Genomic DNA, 16,554 nt, shown 5'->3' with positions numbered 1-16,554 from the left:
TAAATGTACATATGGTACAACAAAATTAAAATGAAAAAAGCAAGTACAAAATAATCATCACTCCCACAGGTAATTTCTCTGTAACAATAATGAAACTGAATGTGAAATGGACTTTCCACATTACTTAAACTTGAAAATGCATATTGACCTAGACCTTGAATTAGAATTGTATCCTGATCCTGATTTTGCCTCATAAAGTAATGCCAGTTTTATTTGAAAAATAGTGCTTTTGTACATTGCCAACCAGACAGTAAAGCAGGATCTATGACTGAATTAGCGTTTTCATTTTCAAGTTGAAGTAGCTATTTAAAAATTAATAAGCAGTTAGGACAGATGAGTATGCTAAAAATATTTTATCAGTTAAGTTTTAATTTTATTGTCACTATGTAGTACCTTGAGTCTCAGGTACCTTGAGAGAACTGTTGCTGTGGTTGCATTTAATTTAGATGTTTAAGTATAATATAGGTATTGTTTAGAACCATTAAATCGTCGTGTCTTGTCCACAGAGGGGCGACGTTTCAGATTAATAACGGTCCTTCAGCTTCACCCGGAAACACACTCTCAAAGGGTCATCTAGCATCGCGCTTCCAACATGGCGGTGAACCTCACAGACCTCACCTTGCCTCAGTTAGAGGGACTGAAAACCCAACTAGATCAGGTAAAATGAAAAGGTTTGAAACATTTCGCTTCCGAATGTGTTCTTAGACATCGACTTTATGAGGGCGGTAACCTGAATGAAAACGGGACGGTGGTGTAGCTAGCTAACATCTGCAGTAGCTAACGGCACAAACGGTAGTTAAATACTCTGCGTATTACCCTGTGTGTAACGTTAATGTTGAGTGTTCCGTCAATGTTTTGTGTCCCTTATCATTTCACACGTTATATGTTAATCTGTAACCTTATGGGTTGCTAGACCTACTAGTAAAATGATTCACAGCGTTAGGTGTGGGCACATTTGGTTATTCTAACGATAAAACAGTTCCATTGAGTGAACAGATACACTCTTGAGGGACCCCCACTGCACCTGCCGATGTCATTATTTCCCCAGGCACCCAGAAACCAACCACTGCTCTAGCTGCAATGAGTTGAACTTGGTTGTTGATAAGTCAAATAGATGAATGACAGAAACTTAACTGGCAACATTTTTTAAGCTAAATTCACTGACCAGCTTTTCAGATGTGAATTTTTGCCAGTTTTCTAAGATAATGAATTCACCATCTTTGGGTTTCTGTTTGTTGGTCATACAAAACAAGTATTTGTTGTTTGTTTTATGTACAGAACAACTTTATACACTTTTCTGTAGATTTTCTGTGTGTTAATTATTTGACAATGAGAGAAAATGAAGCAATTTGATAAAACACAATGGAACAACAATTGAGCACAATGTTAACTAAAACAATGAAGGTCTTGCAGACTGGGACACAAGATGGATGGTAGAGGACCAAAAAACTGATATTATACTTCAGTGGAGGAAATTTCTGATAAATGTTCGGTTAATCAAATTACATAGACCCAAAGAAACCTGGGGCGTTATGGGCCTCTGAGTGATTGCCCTCTGGTTTGCAGTCCAACCCTTCTTGTTTGATTCAGACAGATGACAGGTATGGTTTTGTATTTGATCATCGTGGTGTGTTGGCTCTGACCTCGGTTGTTTTGTGAATATAAATGTTTTGCAGGAGATTGAGTTCTTGACATCTTCAATAGGTCAGCTCAAAGTTGTCCAGACCAAGTATGTTGAAGCAAAAGATAGTTTGAATGTTCTGAACAAAAACAATAAAGGTGAGTAAAATTTATTTTATTATTTTATCACCCACCAAACCTTTAACAGAATCACTGGAATGACTAATAAAAACATGGTGGTTCCACTTCTCCTGTGAAACAAAGTTGTCCTCCTCTATATGTTGAAATGGGTAAGTGTATATTAGCAGTTCAGTCTGTACATTATGAAAATATCAAGTAAAATCGGCACAATTTAGACACAGTACTGTAAAACTTATTCCATTCACTGTGTTCACTGTGCATTGGTGTACTGAGGTGTAGCGTTTTCATTTGATTAGGTTTCCGAAATCATCCACCAAGTCTTTGGATCTGCAGCCGAAGTTGAATAATTGTTCATCTTTTTCCCTTTCTTTCCTTTCTTGTACAGGGAAAGAATTGCTTGTGCCTCTCACCAGTTCTGTATCCTTCGTCACAATGGGACAGCCAGCAGTTACTGTTTTTTTTTTTTTTTTTTTTTTTTTTTTAAAAGATGTGCTTGAAATGAAGTTAAGTGTCTCTTGAGATATATAAGCTTGTCCTTGACCTGACATCTTCTCAGATGTATGTCCCTGGAACATTAAATGACGTGGAACATGTTTTAGTGGATGTGGGGACAGGATATTATGTTGAAAAGGTAAAAACAATATTTGCAATTTGAGAGCCCATAGATAATCATTATTTCCACTATGTTACATAATGTAGAACAGGTGATTGTCATGTGAATTTTATTTATGTTCCTGTATTTGTTTGTCTCTGTAGAATGTGGAAGACTCAAAGGCATTCTTCAAGCGCAAAATAGACTTCCTCACAAAGCAGATAGAGAAAATTCAGCCAGCCCTTCAGGAAAAACATGCGATGAAACAAGGTAAGCCCAGCTATATTTTCAGAAGATGATTTTACTTCTTATCTTAAAAATAAAATGTCATCATGTTTTCCTTCAACAAAAACATACATTTTGATGCTGCAGTTCTCCCTTATATTTTACTCATACATTGGATATGATGAGCCACAAAACATGGTGGCTTAAATTCTACAGAAACTACAAATCAAATTAAGAAGATCTGAGTGTATAAATATTTTTATTTAATTTGTCGTGACTCGGACTCATCAACTCACAACCTCATCGTTTAGCACCTTTAGAGTATTTACTGAATACGTTGGGTTTTGTCTTGCAGCTGTGATTGAAGTCATGAATGTGAAGATCCAGCAGCTACAACAGAGCCAACAGACTTCACAGATGGTTGGGACCACCAAAGCTTAATGAGAAAACACCTGCTCTTCATGGCTGGGGGGAATTTTTATGTTTGTGTACAAAAAAACTCTTACATCTGTCATTGTAGGACAAGAAAATGCCCTTCATTAACCTGAATGAAGCCACATTACATAGTGAAGAATAAAAAATAAATGTTTTTGTTTCTATGTGAAGTTAGTGCACAAACCTGGTCACTAGTAAAGTATAAGTAGATTATTGTCAAGGCAAAGCAATCATGTGTACTTGGTCAATTTTTACATTAATTTAATTGGGTTTGCATAATTAAAAATGCCACTGTGCATTCAAGAACACTGGAGTTTTCTTACTCCTGTATTTCCATTACCAAGTCCTATTTTGTCATTTGTCAGACACAACGTTAAAGGCCCTCCACACACACACACGCCCACGTTGTTATCCCTTATTCTGACTAATTGGACTGTTCAGATTGAATGCGAACAAAACTATACTGATATCAGTAATGATATAACCTGTGTGGTGGACTGTGGATGTGTGGGGCTTTAAAACACAAAATGGTGGAAAGACTTCATTTGTAGAGTGTGCAAAAGACCCTGTGCAAATCAGGTCGAGTACAAATGTTAAGTTATAATCCAACATCACAGTGTTTCTACTAAGGTGTGGACACTACAGTTTCAGTGCACAGTAACATTTACCAGTTTAATTGTACAAGTTCTAAGATTGAAACTAAACATTTATGCATCTTTAGGCAAGACCTAAGTCAGTCCTTTTAACTGTGACATTTTTTACACTGTTTTGGGTCATGTTAAAACGGTTTTTGTATGGACAGAGACTTGAGAGCAAGAAACATCCATAACTACACAACCAGTGTATTAACACATTACAAGCCTTTTGAGCTACAGTCGTTGTATGTTATCAGCTCTGAGTAAGCTCTGTTGACTGTAGCAACTGGTTCAAACACTACATCTGATTCAACTCTCGAAATAGAAGTGAACACAGAAGGAGACCAGTGTTGAATTTGTATATCTTTTCAACTTGCATTCACACTCAGCCTTAAGTTTGATGATACCAGACTGTGCAGTTGCAGTAATGCATGTAGCGAAGTACATTACTCAAGTACTGATCAATCTAAGTATAATTTTGAAGTCCTTGTACTTACTTCAGTGTTTTCTTTTCATACTACATTATCCACATCAATTCAGACTGCACTACACTGTACCTTCCTAACCTTTACCCTACATGTATTTGATAAGTTTAGTTACTAATTAATCCACAAATTAAGATTTTGCATACAGACATATGAGGAGTTTATGAAGTATGGTGATTTGTTATTGGTCAAACTACCCAACAGTATACACAGCTAGAGCTAAAATAATTAGTTGATAAATAAGATCACATAAATCTGATAAGTGGATTGACAGAAAATGAATTAACAATTATTCAGATACTTGTTTAAGTCATTTTCCATGTAAAAATACTAAACATTTAATGGTTCCAGCTTCTCATATGTGAAAATCTGCTGCTTTTTTTCTGCTGCTAGTAATTTATTTATTTTTATTTAGAGGTATTGGTTGGACAGAGCAGGCGGTGTGAACGTGTCACTTTGCTGTAGGCAACTGTGATTCTCCCTATTTTATGAATATTTACAAACCAATCAATTAATTGAGATAATGGGACGATTAAGCAATGATGAAAATAACCTTACATAAAATAGTTTAAAATGAGCTTCACCTATAACAGTGTAAAATGCTGTTTACACACCAATTAATAATAATCCAGTGATATAGTATAACAGCAGAGGCAGTTTCTGAATAGAGTGCGTTTACTTTAATTACATTTTCCTAGTTATATTTTCATAATTTAAGAAACATTTTCACTAAAGGGATTTTACTTCTAATTGAATTTTTTTTTTTAATAAATACTTTAGCTGAAGTGAAGTATCTGAGTACTTCCACCACTGTCAAGACAGCGATACTGAGCGTGTTTGACATGTCAGATGTAAATATAGATCGACTGTGGCATACAGCAAACAGCTCGGTGTGTTGCGCCCAGTTTGCGTCGTTATCGCATGGCAGGTTTCCCTGTCCTCACACAGAGGTCACCGTCAGCGGTTGCTACGCTGCGTTGTTAGCGTTGCAGTTGCCGGGGAGGCAGAGGTGGAGGCGGAGTGCAGCCTGTTGGGACGGACGGCGGTAGACAGAGGACGCAGCTGTCACATGCTGGATGAGCGGTGCTTCGAAGCTGACCTGAGGGAATTGAGCAGAGAAACATACATCGAAAAATGGAAAACGCTTTCTATTAGAAAAAGAGTTAAATCAGTCGATAGTGCTGTAAGTTAGAGGCTTTAAAAGTTGGGGTTCGCGCGGACGCACAGTTTGGACTGGGGCACGTTCGGCCGTGTGAGTAACGTTACCAGTTGCCGGGGAAACAGTAGTTAAAAACGGAGAAAGCGACGACGGACCATTGATTAAAAAAAGTACGGCCATTCATCTCTCAAACCTTCGCAGGATAATAAATCAAACAGTGTGATTGAATCCCTGGGAGCCGAAGAGGACACCGTAAGAAGGCGAGGATCAAAGCAGCATGGTGAGTTTTAGGCCTGGACGCTGGCACGCTAGCTAACATGCGACAACCTGTTTGCGTTTGACTCGTGCCATCTGAAGCACGACCAAAGCGCATTTACGCTGTGGCAGCAAATTTATTGTTCAGCAAGTGTTTGTTAGCGTTCACGCTCTGAAATACGACTTTTAGTAATTTACACGAACTGTTAATCACGTGTTACCGTCAACCTGTCAAACAAATTGGCTAAGGATAGCAGCGTATAGTAAGGCCGGTTCTCACTGGTCTGCTAGTAAACTTAAGCTAGTTAGCTAAAGGCGAGTATTTACGGTGTCGCTGGTTACCATATGGTAGACGGCCACAGAACCATCCAACAAGCCTAATGCACCCAGCTAACACGTGTTAAACAACATCCTAAAATGGGGGAGATTGTGACATTTCGCTTCGTAATTAGTTGCAATGAACGTATAATTTAATTCTCTGTTGCATATGTAGCAGGACCGCACGTGATTGGCGTTAAATGTTAGCTGTTACACAACTGTAGCTAAATAGCTATCAAAGGGTTCCGTGATAAAGGTCATGACAGCGCGCTACTTAAGATGTTAACTTGGAAAGGAGATCGATGCGGGGATGATTTTGTAATTACTTTACCACAAGCGCCTTGCATCTACAATCGACCGTATTTATTCGGATTTGAATCGAGACGAGGGCGTTTTGAATGTGCCATGTTGTAAGTTGCATGGGGCACGTCTGCGCCATGTGCTCTTCCTTCCTGACTCCTAAGTAATCATACTTTGCTTCACTTTCAGCCCAGGGCTGCTTAATTGTAACCAAATTTTGGATAGCAGACGGAGTTGATAAGAGAGGTTATGAGACTTGGAACCATTTACTAGTTTGGCAAGAATGACTGAAGCACACTCGCGGTTTTACAATGGATGACAGGTCATAGTGTATTGTTCAAGTCACGCTGAACCTCAGAGGCGGACCAGCGCCATGTATGGTTACATGTGACCGTTTGAGAGGCGGGGCAGGAGCAATAAGGAAGCCAATGAAAACCCATTGAGAAGTGTGTGGGGGGGAGGTCAACTGCAAAGACGCAAAACTGGATTACAGGTTCTAGATTCATTCATTGGATTGGCTATGATATATTTGAGTAAAGAAGTCAGTTCTAAGGGTTGTGGGGGTTGAAGGGTGAGGTAAAACTAGGGGATTTTATTGTACTTTTAGAGTTTATCCTTGTTTCACACAGCTTTTTCAAATTTTTTGAGTGACTGATGCTAATCATGATGTTTTGTCTGAAGGGTGGACCACTACACAGACTGGTGTCTTTGATGAATTGTGTGTCATAAAACGGTGCTTTGGCTAAGATGATAATCCACGTCTTGAAATACAGATTATCATGTGTAATCCATATTTTTCTCCCTCCACAATTCCACCAGTCTGAATCAGGACGCCTCTTTTAGAAATCAAAAACAGTTTTGAATCGAAATAATTTCGTATAATGTCTGATATAATGCAACGGGAATGTCTGAAATCAGTCACATTACACCTCATCATATGAAACAGGTTTCAAAATGAGATAATGATCAAAACACTGCTTTCCTGCTCTAACTATACTTTTGCTTCCTTTAACATACAGTGTAACATGTGAACCCGCACCTATTTTCCATTACTCAGAGTGTATTATTATAATCATGCAGGTTACTACAAAGGGAGCAGGTCTGAATCCCAATGCCAAAGTGTGGCAGGAGATCCCTGCCCACCAGAATGACATCCCAGAGGGAACAGAGGATTCTCCCTGGCTGCACACCCCTCCTCCTGCTGAGATGACCAATGGTATGAGCACGTTCAGTCCTGTGTTAAGAAAAATGTTTTCTAGCTTTAGCTCATCTCCATCTTCTCCTCACCTAAATTTGGCATTAATATAAACCAAAACCCTGTTTCTCCTGCTCTGTGCTAAAGTATGGGGATAGACTGTATGCAACACATATAGACATGTTACGTATTTCATAGACATTACCAAGATAATTATAGATAGACATGTAAGAGGAAATCAGTCTGTATCCTCATGGTTATACAGGAAATACAAAGCATGACAGAGCTTGTTTAGAGTATTCCATGTCGTCGTCTAAACATGACAGCTATTTCACAACCATTTTGTTACTGCCTGCCTCCTCTGTCTTAGGTTACACCGATGTTCCTTCAGCAGGTAGTAAAGGATACGACCCTGAATATCCTGACAGTGCTGCTGACTACACCTCCATACCCGTGGAGGGCATTGTGAACGGCATCAACCATCCTGATTTAGGGTTTCTAGTCTTTGACCCACAAAGTGAATCAGCTGTAGATGGTGATGCCACTAAGGAACAACCAATGTCTGAGGAGAGCCTAAGAGAGTCTTTGAAGAAACAGCTCGAGTTCTGCTTTTCTAGGTGAGTAGTGACTATAGCAACAAAAAATCCTGTTTGTATACCTCAAATTGTAATTCTTTACAGTGTTAACTCCTGTTTGTGCGAGTTCCATTCATAAATTAAACCTTTAAACAAAGGTTCCCTAATACTTCCCTAATATACTTTATCACACTAACTGGAGTATACAGATTCAGTTGTGCAAACTCTCAAGCAGTTGATATTTTCTCACAAAGAGAAAGTGACACACTATTGTAAAATAAGACACAAATGTATGTGTTAAAGTGTTAAAATAATGAAGCAATGAAGCAATTCATGTATGATGAATGAAGCAATTGATAATTTTGTTATCCATCAGAGTTCTAATGTTGTGAGAATGAGGTCTTCAAAGTGGTAGTTCAGATATAAAACAAAGAGATTTTGAATTATTTATAACAATTATAATTTATATAAGATCAATGTTCTTTTTGGTGTTTGCAGAGAGAACCTCTCTAAAGACCTGTACCTGATATCCCAGATGGACAGCGATCAGTTTGTTCCCATCTGGACCATTGCTTGCATGGAGGACATCAAAGCCCTCACCACTGACATGGACCTCATTCTGGATGTACTGAAAGGTACTATTGCTGCTGTTCTCCATGTATTCATTAGAAATGCTCACAAATTCACTGACTTGAGTTCATCAACAGAATCCATATAAAAGTTTTAAGATTAGATACTTTTTATAACATAAATGGAATGGAGTTTGTGTGAACAATTTATATCTCAGGTGAAATCTCTCCTTCAGTTGTTAATTATGGAGTTGTCCCAGTTTAAAACGTGACGTCCTTTACTGACAGTATAAGAGACTGAAATCACTGTCTTTGTTACAGCCTCTCCCATGGTTCAAGTTGATGAAACTGGAGAGAAAGTTCGGCCAAACCACAGCCGCTGTATCATTATTCTGAGAGAGGTTCCAGAGACTACACCCGTTGAGGTGAGAAGACAGCTCATACTGCAAATTTAGCACTCGAGTCCGCAACATCCACCCATCACACTGTACAGTAAATCCTACTAACGAGGCACTGCCACATGATTGTGCTTGTTGACAGTAGCTGTTGACAGTTATAGACGGCAACTGGCAGTACCTGCCTTACTTTGATGTTGAAACTGTGTGGTTTGATTTGTGCTGCTGTATCATGGCTTATTGACAGCTTCTCAAAGAGCATGCAATGTGGCCTGAGGGGAGATGATTACATTGTGCATAATATGTGCCTTGCATCTTTTTTTGCAGGAGGTAGAGGCTCTTTTTAAGAGTGAAAACTGTCCAAAAGTGTTATGTGCGGAGTTTGCACACAACAGCAGCTGGTACATAACATTTCAGTCAGATATGGATGCACTACAGGTATGTCTCCACATTAACAACTTTCACCAAGTTGCTGTATAATTCCAAAGTTAGGATACAGGTACATTTTTGGTTGAAATCTTGTTGTATATTAGTATGGTATACATAATCTTTGCCATAAACATGAAAAAATTACATATAAGGTTACTTATTAGGTGTGGCTGTCATTTGCTCTAGCTCCATTATTCTTTTAAACCAAAGGTGACTTCCATGACCTTGGAGTGTGTGCAAGATTTGGGTTTGATAACTCTTGATTACAATGGTCTGTCCACTTTGCTAAATGTAGTATTTTCAGAATAGTTGCTACCAAGAGATTCTCCAACTTATTACAGAAGTTTCATCCTGTTATATACAAGTGATATGTTAATGGTTATAAAGTATCAAACATTACATTAGTGCTCTGAGAAAAAGGGGAGGAAAGCTTTTACTTTTTAGATTTAAAGGGGAGTAGTGCAGATTTTACAGTATTGTGAATGGTTCTTTTTTTTGTCCTCAGGCTTACAGATACCTAAGAGAAGAAGTGAAAACATTCCAGGGAAAACCAATCATGGTGAGTTATGTCATTGAAATGGCATTGTGTAGTTGACTTTATTCAGTATAACAAGTTTTTATCTCAGACTGGATCACTGCCTGTTATTGGTTGTAATTTAGACACTAGTATGGTGCCCAGGAGGCTTTGTGTTACACAAGACCAGTTGTGTTGTCAGCTGTCACGTCATTACTTTCTTGGCTAAGCTGTAGCCTCAGGTGTGACCTTGGGATTTGTGTGTACAGGGACTTGATAAGCAAGGAGGAAATCCATGTTTGTCAGAACTGGCATGCACCCATATCTCCAGACAGTTTGATTGTCCTCCTTATCACAATATGACATTTACCTTTGCATTTCAGGTATCTAATAGATCCCTTTTTCAGCTGGACTTTGATTTGACCTTGTGTACCCTATTTCTTTCTGATAAAAGAAAGGCGGTGACATATTAATGGTCGTGTCTAAGCCCCAGTGATGATCAGTATCGCGCTTGGAAGGACCCATATGCACTGCGGCTGACTGGGAGGAACTTCTCATCTGTAGCTCTCTTTAAATCTACTGTATCTCTGCTGCTGCCTCTAATCTATACCTCTACTCCCCCCTTATCCTCCTTCACTCTCCCTCTCCCCCCAATACCCTCTCACTCCCCTCCCTCTTACCCCTAGTCAGAGCAGTGTTTTATGGCCTAATGACCGTGAGATTATGAGATCTGAGGGGACTAAAGGACAATATACAGAGCTACAGTGTTACCTCATCACAGGTTCAGTGGAGGCTTCACAATTTTAACCATAACAAACACACCCAACTCACTCCTTTCCATCTTTTTCCCTCCCCCACAGGCCCGCATCAAGGCCATTAACACATTCTTTGGTAAGAATGGCTTTCGTAGTGTGGACTCAAGCGTGTACAGTCAGCATGCCCAGCCACAGACCCAGTATGGCTCCCCTGTGTATATGCAGCAGATGTACAGCCCTCAGCAGCAGTACCCCGTTTATCCTGTGGTGTCTCCCACCTGGAACCCTTCAGTCATACCTTACTTTGAAACACCACTGGTAAGTTTCAGTCACAGTTTGGCTTACAAAATAAAATGTAATTGTCTACAGGTTTCTAAAAAGATATGTAAAAAGTTTAAACCCTGGTGTCATATTTGAAATATATTACACTATCCTAACAGTGTCTAATGTCAGAGTTTTCTAGCTCATATTCACACAGTTGCTGTAATAACATTGTGTAATTGGATTTCCTATTGCTGTTGTGATACCTAGGCACCTTTCCCTAATGGTGGATACATGAATGGTTACAGCAGTCCTGGCAACTACAAAGCAAACTCAAGCTCCATCAACACCCATCGACCCATGAGCAGGAACCGGTTAGTGCAAGTCATGATGACATAACTCATTCACAGTAATTCTGTCCGGTGTTAATTCTTTCTTTCGTGAAATTTATATCACATTTGAAGCAAATGTTCACTCTTGAAGGATATTAATTTACTTCCTCCTCTCTCACAGTATCTACCTTAATCACAGAAAGACACATGTACTTGTCGCATCTATCCTTTGATATATAATTTAAAAGAATTACAAATGCTCTTGCTGTAATATGTATATATGTTTAACGTCATATATAAAGCCAGTAAAGTTAAAAGCCTCATTTATCATTTAACGTCCATTATCTTAATGTGTTCATCGTCTCTTATTGTTTAATTGATTAAACTTGTGCAAACCTAAAATATCAAAATTAACTTTTTCATGGTAGAGCTGACATTTAAGAATTGTGTCCTTTGTGTATGTCCAGAAACCATATGAAGGGTCATCACAGGCCTGGTGATGTGCTCCATCCTTCTTCTTTGGCTCCGGGGGCCCTGATGGATGGCCTGTCTGGTCCCTTGAGTCCACAGTCCCCCCAGACATCAAGCACCAGTTCAGAGCCAGTCTCTCTGTCCTCCTTTAGCCTTAAAGACACCTCTCTACAGGCCACTATACACAGTGGAGATCTGAGTGGGAGTGGACGGGGCAGGTGAGTTATTAATATCCTGCTTACTAACGCTATGGAGATTTACAACAAAAATGTGACTGGCTAATGCACACTGAAACATGTTTGTGCGTGCACACTATTAATGTTTTATAATTTTTTGTCCTGTCATGTTTAGTTAAACTCTCAAACTCTGTTTCAAAGTTAAACAGTGTAGACTTTACACAGTTTTTACATGTAAACATAACTTGTAAGTATATAAGTCTAATGTAAATGATGTGTCTTTATTGTAGGAGAGTTAGCCACAGAGGCATGAGGAGGAAAAGAGAAGATGAACATACCATGGTGAGCATATTTCTCTTTATTGTTTTTACACTTTGATCATGAGGTCATGAGGATATTTCTTTATCAAAAAGTTTGCAGGATCAGAAGTTTGACTTTTACTGAAATAAAAATTGCAGCGTCCTGTCCCTTTGATGGAGGCAAAGGTACCACCTCCACCAAAGTTTGACCTGGCAGCTTCCAATTTTCCACCTTTACCGGGATCTGTGGTCAGTACGCGTGGAGAAACCGCGCCGGAGATGCGCCTCTCTGATGTTGTACGTGGCCTGAAGGTGATCAACAAGGTAAATCCTGTCCTCCTTTGATACATTCTGCTCTGTAGACTTTTGTAAACAGCATTTAATTTACAGCTGTACGAAGGCACATTGTATTTGAAATTCTTTATTATTTCAGTCTGTGAGCCAAGAAGTGAATGAGACCCAAAGCAAATCCGTCTCAGAAAATCCTGTGAAAACACCAGATTCTATGACCCCAGCTGCTAAACCTGCTCCTGTGACACCACAAACAATGGCACCACCCACCTCAAGGTACAGTTAACTAACAACTGTTAAAATGTCTGTGAATAATAACGATATGACATGAAAAATGACACATTTTTTGCTTTTTATGTCAATTTAGTGTAAAGGAAGACAAAGAGGATAAAGCTGAACATCCCATTCCAGAGGGAACAAGCTCCTCATCCACACAGACTGTTTCTCCAGCAGCATCAGAACAAGCCCCCTCCACCTGCAGCCAGTCTGTTTCGACAGAAGCACCTCCTCCATCTTCCCCAACTCCAGCATCAGAGCTGGTAAGGCCTGCTTTGCTCCTCTGTAATACTGTAATAGCTGCCTATAACATCAGAAATATTAATATAAATGACATGGAAGAATATTTTCTCTAACCTAAACATGTGTCTCCTGTAGGTTTAACCAGTGACTCTGAAACATTTGTAGCCTGCTTCTATGTGGATAATGGATAACAGCAGCATTCAGCTGGGATTCACAGCTGTTTAAATAGATTCCAGGCAAAATAAATAAATAAATAAATAAATAAAATAACAGGCCCAACATATAGACTCCTGTAAAAAACGTCTCACCACAATAGTAGTGGTCAGTGTGTTAATGATGGAATATTTATTACAGAGTATTTTAATATTTTGGATCATGTGGTGTTCCAGTGGGCATAACCTTTGTTTGTTAAACATGTGGTGAATTTATTATCCTTGTGTAACATTTATTGTAGGATTTGGTTTTCATTTTTTTTTATATATACCTTATTCTCTAATCAGGGAGCAAGAAAGCTCAGCTATGCAGAGGTGTGCCAGAAGATGGCCAAGGACCCACCACCAGCACAGACGCCCTCTCCATCCCCTCCTGCCTCTTCAGCTAGCCAACCCCTGCAAGAGCTCAAGGTCAACAGGGTTGACGAGCCTTGTCCCAACTCCAGGCGCACAACAGACAAACAAGAGAAAGCTGAGGACAGCCGGCCGCCCCGTCAACCATTGCGCTCCCACAGAGGAGCGAATGGCCAAGCCAGAGTTGGAGGTGCAGGGCTGAAGATTCGAGAGCATCAAAGAGGCCTGAATACTGGCAAACAGTTTTATCCACAGCGGGGTGCTAGACGCAGTGGAAAGGAACAGAACATTCCCCCAAGGTCACCAAAATAACTAAAAAAAAGGAACTTTCTAATCATGAACTAAAACAAAATGAAAATAAATATATGTAAATATATAATATATGTAAATAGACAGATGAATATATTTCATTTGGCAGACTCTGTCAAAGAATCTCTTAACATTGTTGCAGACCTGAAATTATTTGGAAACACTGTAAGTAGATATTCCCTTTAGGAAAATGCATATAGTCTGCTGACAGAACTGCAGACTCACAGGAGATAAAACTTGCTTTGTTTTAAGTAATATCACCTTAAATGAGCTAAATCCCATATGTGTGTTTGAAAGCATGAGAGGGAGAAAGGGGAGATCTTTTTTTTTTTTTTTTTTTAATATATGGTGTTCTAACATGTAGCAAGCTTTGTCAACATCCAAAAAGACAACGAGGCACATCTTCTTTCTTTGAGTGGTTATCGTTAGCATGTGATTCATCCTCAGTTTTTCATCAAATTTGTTTTAGGATTCATATTAATGTTACACAGTGAAATTATAAAAAAAGATAAAAAAGATTTTTAATCCACAGCAGAAACAATGGGGTGTGTGATTATCTGCAGGAGCTTTTAGGTTTTGATGAGTAGCAGTTTTTGAAGAAATTCTCATGATTGTGGAATTGTTCTCTACAAATGCTAGTGAAATAATAAGTTACATGGAGTAAAAATATTGTATTATGTAATGACCAGAATTCAGTACCCTGTTTAACCTGTGCTATCTCCACCTGGATCCTTCAGTCACGTCTTACTTTGAAACAAGTCATTTTTGCATTATTTAATCAGTGATTTAACTCTTGTGAAAGTCAGAATGTGTTATATATCATTTGCTTATTTTGGTTATTTGATGTAAGCAGGAGCAGAGAGACTGTCTCCATGTTTTACCAAGATGTCAGTAATGGTGGTGTTTGTCTCATGAAGCAAGATTAATGGGCTACCCCTGAATTTTGGAGGGCATAGCAATTCAGTCCTGGCTTTTCTCAAACACTTACCTGGGAATAGAATTTATCCAGTTAACTAGTTCAGCATGGTAATGGTGTGCAAGTAACCTGTTCCTGAATAGGTGAACTTCAAAGGATCACTTGGTAATCATGGTATCATAGGATATGGGTAGTACTGCTTTTTCAGTAAAGTTTTTAGAGGAGGATAGTAGATGTTCAAGAATCACTGGTGACTAACATCTGCATGTGAACATTTTTTTTCCTCAGAAATTTGACCTCTTAATTAAAGTAGCTTTTGGATGATTTATGCTGTGGACCGTGTCTCCTCTTGATTTGGTGACACTGTCTGCATTGTCTGTTGTGACGACACATAATGCTTCAGATGAATGTCGTCGGTGTAAAACCACCTTGATCTTGATTTTGTAAATGTCTATATGTATTTGCTTTCTTGAGTATGTGGTTTATTTTGACCTGCATTGTTAATGTTCTTGTTTTCCTGCTGTAGACTTTGTCTTTAAGTTTCATTTTATGTCCAATTTGAGTGTTTTTCTTTTGGTATATTCAGTATTTCTGTAATATTTGTACATTTTCCTGTAGACTGATCTGAGAAAAGATACTTGGTTATAGACAACTGAGTTGAACACTGATCTGTACAGTCAGGGCTCATGAACATACTTATACCTGTAGTGGTGTTAAGTGAAATGCACTGTCCTTTGAGTTCAAGGCTTTTAATCTTTACAGTAAGAAATGGAAAGGTGTTGCACAGAAATGCTGAACTTGTGCTTCAGTGTGTATTCTTTCATCTGAATAGTCAGTGGTGTTGCAAACTGAAATGAACAAAACACGAGTGAAGGTTAAGAATTACACATTTTCAGGTGTAGGGGAATTTTTAAAAATGCCTTAGATAAGTGCTTTGAGTCCTTTGCTTCTAGGGAATTTACTGTGGTGTACAGTATTTTGTTTTTGTAAATCAGGAGTTTGGTTGTCTCCTGTGTGTGTGTGTCTGCATATATATGTGTATATGTATTTGTTTGTATCTGATAGTGTAAACTTAGGTGCAAGGAAGAGAGAGAGAGAGATTGCTTCTGCTTCAGATTACATGGAACTACTATCTCAAACCAAACCTCCAGTGCCTTAACAGTGTTTCATTTCAATAGAAAGAAGTGTGAGAATTTTGAGCACATCAGTTACACCGATTAAGGCTGGTTACTTGGTTGTCAAAATCCAACATGATCAGTTTATGACACATGGAGACACTAGATCCTGTTCAATGTAAATCTGTGTTTATTGTAGCTGCAGCTGGTTAGAGTGGAGCTCAATGTGTATGTGCATGCTTTTATGTCCAATGTTAGGTGTGTATGACACTGGTGTTTATTTGTTAGCTTGTCAATGCAATGTCAGTATCAGAATCCTGCTTATAATTGTCATAATCAAACACGGGATTGCAAATTTCAGCCAAGTACACACTGGTTTTATCAAGTAAATATTTTATTACTGAGCCTAATGTATGAAAATAAAGATTTATTTTTAAACAATTCTGTCTTATGTTTTTGTGTCTGTTGACACATTGCATCTGTGCAATATATGATGTTTTCATCTTCTGTTAAACCTGGCATTTGCTTTATTTAGCGTAACTGACAGACGTAGGCAGTGTTAGTGTCCTGCTACGTACTGGAATGGATTTGTTGACGGATTTTCACATGGCATCTGCCGAGTACATATCCGCAAATAACCCTAAACATTATGTAACTGGTGTTGGCATATTTGGTTTAGAATCCTTAATGAGAGTGTCCACG

General features: G+C 38.7%; 2 protein-coding genes across 3 annotated transcripts; both read left to right on the top strand.

The window, feature by feature from the left end:
• Positions 1-522: 522 nt before the first annotated feature.
• pfdn5 (prefoldin 5) lies at positions 523-3,352 on the top strand. The gene is made up of 6 exons (XM_018673469.2): positions 523-658; positions 1,677-1,779; positions 2,147-2,178; positions 2,318-2,392; positions 2,518-2,623; positions 2,934-3,352. The coding sequence occupies exons 1-6, from the start codon at positions 593-595 to the stop codon at positions 3,017-3,019; spliced, it is 468 nt and encodes a 155-aa protein (XP_018528985.1). The 5' UTR covers positions 523-592; the 3' UTR covers positions 3,020-3,352.
• Positions 3,353-5,023: 1,671 nt separating this feature from the next.
• On the top strand, positions 5,024-16,293 carry larp4ab (La ribonucleoprotein 4Ab). 2 transcript variants are annotated; one of them, XM_018673458.2, is made up of 15 exons: positions 5,024-5,572; positions 7,246-7,381; positions 7,731-7,977; positions 8,434-8,570; positions 8,826-8,929; positions 9,227-9,337; positions 9,834-9,887; positions 10,703-10,915; positions 11,129-11,232; positions 11,658-11,879; positions 12,128-12,179; positions 12,296-12,460; positions 12,570-12,703; positions 12,795-12,966; positions 13,447-16,293. In XM_018673458.2, exons 1-15 carry the CDS (start codon positions 5,570-5,572, stop codon positions 13,822-13,824), a joined length of 2,232 nt encoding a protein of 743 aa, XP_018528974.1. In that variant the 5' UTR covers positions 5,024-5,569; the 3' UTR covers positions 13,825-16,293. The 2 variants fall into 2 exon arrangements, with proteins under 2 accessions (XP_018528974.1, XP_018528973.1); XM_018673457.1 differs by lacking the exon at positions 5,024-5,572 and having other exon boundaries at positions 7,240-7,381.
• Positions 16,294-16,554: the final 261 nt, after the last annotated feature.

This window comes from Lates calcarifer, linkage group LG12 (assembly GCF_001640805.2).
Source record: "Lates calcarifer isolate ASB-BC8 linkage group LG12, TLL_Latcal_v3, whole genome shotgun sequence".
NCBI lineage: Eukaryota > Metazoa > Chordata > Actinopteri > Centropomidae > Lates > Lates calcarifer.
Note: the sequence above shows the minus strand (reverse complement) of the source record. Positions and strands in the feature narration are given on the sequence as shown.

Excerpts from the sequence above, each read along its gene's own strand:
- pfdn5 (XM_018673469.2), top strand. The coding sequence starts at position 593 with ATGGCGGTGAACCTCACAGACCTCACCTTGCCTCAGTTAGAGGGACTG. Across the intron at positions 1,780-2,146 it reads TCTGAACAAAAACAATAAAG|GGAAAGAATTGCTTGTGCCT; the intron begins GTGAGTAAAATT and ends TTTCTTGTACAG. Across the intron at positions 2,624-2,933 it reads AAAACATGCGATGAAACAAG|CTGTGATTGAAGTCATGAAT; the intron begins GTAAGCCCAGCT and ends TTTGTCTTGCAG.
- larp4ab (XM_018673457.1), top strand. The coding sequence starts at position 7,240 with ATGCAGGTTACTACAAAGGGAGCAGGTCTGAATCCCAATGCCAAAGTG. Across the intron at positions 8,930-9,226 it reads CAGAGACTACACCCGTTGAG|GAGGTAGAGGCTCTTTTTAA; the intron begins GTGAGAAGACAG and ends CTTTTTTTGCAG. Across the intron at positions 11,233-11,657 it reads CGACCCATGAGCAGGAACCG|AAACCATATGAAGGGTCATC; the intron begins GTTAGTGCAAGT and ends GTGTATGTCCAG.